At 40.8% G+C, this 1,715-nt stretch overlaps 1 protein-coding gene across 1 annotated transcript; it reads left to right on the forward strand.

Annotated features, from left to right (window-relative positions):
* Window positions 1-356: 356 nt before the first annotated feature.
* Window positions 357-1,258, forward strand: LOC111652716 (homeobox protein Nkx-6.1-like). The gene is made up of 2 exons (XM_023403062.2): window positions 357-362; window positions 421-1,258. The coding sequence occupies exons 1-2, from the start codon at window positions 357-359 to the stop codon at window positions 664-666; spliced, it is 252 nt and encodes an 83-aa protein (XP_023258830.1). The 3' UTR covers window positions 667-1,258.
* Window positions 1,259-1,715: the final 457 nt, after the last annotated feature.

The raw sequence follows: 1,715 nt of genomic DNA on the forward strand, positions 1-1,715 counted from the left end.
TCACTCCAGGATGAAACACTGAGGCTTTTATTTTTCTTTCTTTTTCTGCAGATGTTTTAAATTAAATTCACTTCATTCTTCTTCTTTTAATTCAGTTAAAATGTCATTTAATGAAAAACCTCCACGAGGCCTTTCTATCATCTGAGCACGAGCTTCATTTAATCATAAACTGCTCGTGACAGCTCCAGGTTTATTTATTAAATCTGTTTTTTATTTTTTCTGCAGCAGATTTTTTACTTTTCTGTTTGAATTTAGCTGCAGAAATAATAAAGTCTTATTCATATTATTATTATTATTATTGTTATTATTGTTATTATTATTATTAGAATGAATTGTGTTTAGAATAATACTACATAATGAGTGTGAGTGAGAGCAGCTGCTCGGTGGCTCTGACCGGACCTGCGTGTGCTTGTGACCCAGGTGTGGTTCCAGAACAGACGGACCAAGTGGAGGAAAAAGCACGCGGCGGAGATGGCCTCGGCCAAGAAGAAGCAGGACTCGGAGACGGAGCGGCTGAAGGGGACGTCGGACAACGAGGACGAGGACGACGACTACAACAAACCTCTGGACCCGAACTCTGACGACGAGAAGATCACACAGCTGCTGAAGAAGCACAAACCGGGCTCCGCGCTGCTGCTGCACACGTCCGAGAACGACAGCTCGTAACTGTGGGGCCAGACTCTGGGGGGGTCCGCTGCAGACCCCGGTCCTTTTGTTTCCTTGTGTTTTTGCACGGTGGAGGAGGAGGGGGACTCCGGTACCGGACACGGACCCGTTCAGGCCCAAAACACGGAGGAGGCGCGACTTTATTGTAAATAGAACCGTGAGTTGTAAGAATAGAAAATATCTGCTGTGAATAATTTATGTGTTTTGTACAGACGCACTGATCCCAGACCTGGTCCCAGACCTGGTCAGAACTGATCCCAGAACTGATCCCAGAACTGATCAGAACTGATCAGAACTGATCTCAGACCTGATGATTTTCTTTTTTTCTATTTCACGCTGACATTTCTAAAAAAAAATACTAAAAACAACCACAAACTTTTCCTCTTCTGCGGCTCCGTGAAGGCCTCCTGACCCACCAGTCTCAAATTAGGAGGAGCACCTGAACGCACCGCACGCACCTGTACATACACAAACACACACACACACACACACACACGCGGTTTTTATTTATGTGTGAGTTGAGTGAAGCCTGCAGCTGTGTATCATGGCGGGTAAATGTAATGCACTTTTATTTAATAAAAACTCAAAGGTTTGCTTCTTGTTTTCATCACGTTCATTCATTTAATTAATGCAGGTTTTAAATCATTAATAACTGATATTGATTAATTCATTAATAATAACGGGCAGAATGGCCAGTTAATTACCAGCCCCAAAATCTTAATCAATATTCATCATGTCACCCTTTTATTCCCACTGCCGCCACAGATATTATTATCATTATTATTATTATTATTATTATTGTTGTTGTTGTTGTTGTTGTTGTTGCTTAAAGTTAAATTGTAAAAGTTTTAAAACTTAAATTCAAACTTTTCTTTTTTTTCTCGATGACAAAAAAATCATTTCAGAAACTGATTTAATGATCTTTAGCTTTTGGCGGTAAAACCAATCCGTGACATCAGAGTGTTCGTCTGGGAAGAAGCAAGTTCAGTGTTCACGGTTTCATCATCTTCATCATCTTCATCATCATCAGCTCGTTTTCTCTCAGATTG

The sequence above is a fragment of the Seriola lalandi genome, unplaced genomic scaffold (assembly GCF_002814215.2).
Source record: "Seriola lalandi dorsalis isolate HSWRI2012SDOR001 ecotype SW California unplaced genomic scaffold, Sedor1 jcf7180002054061, whole genome shotgun sequence".
Taxonomy (NCBI): domain Eukaryota; kingdom Metazoa; phylum Chordata; class Actinopteri; order Carangiformes; family Carangidae; genus Seriola; species Seriola lalandi.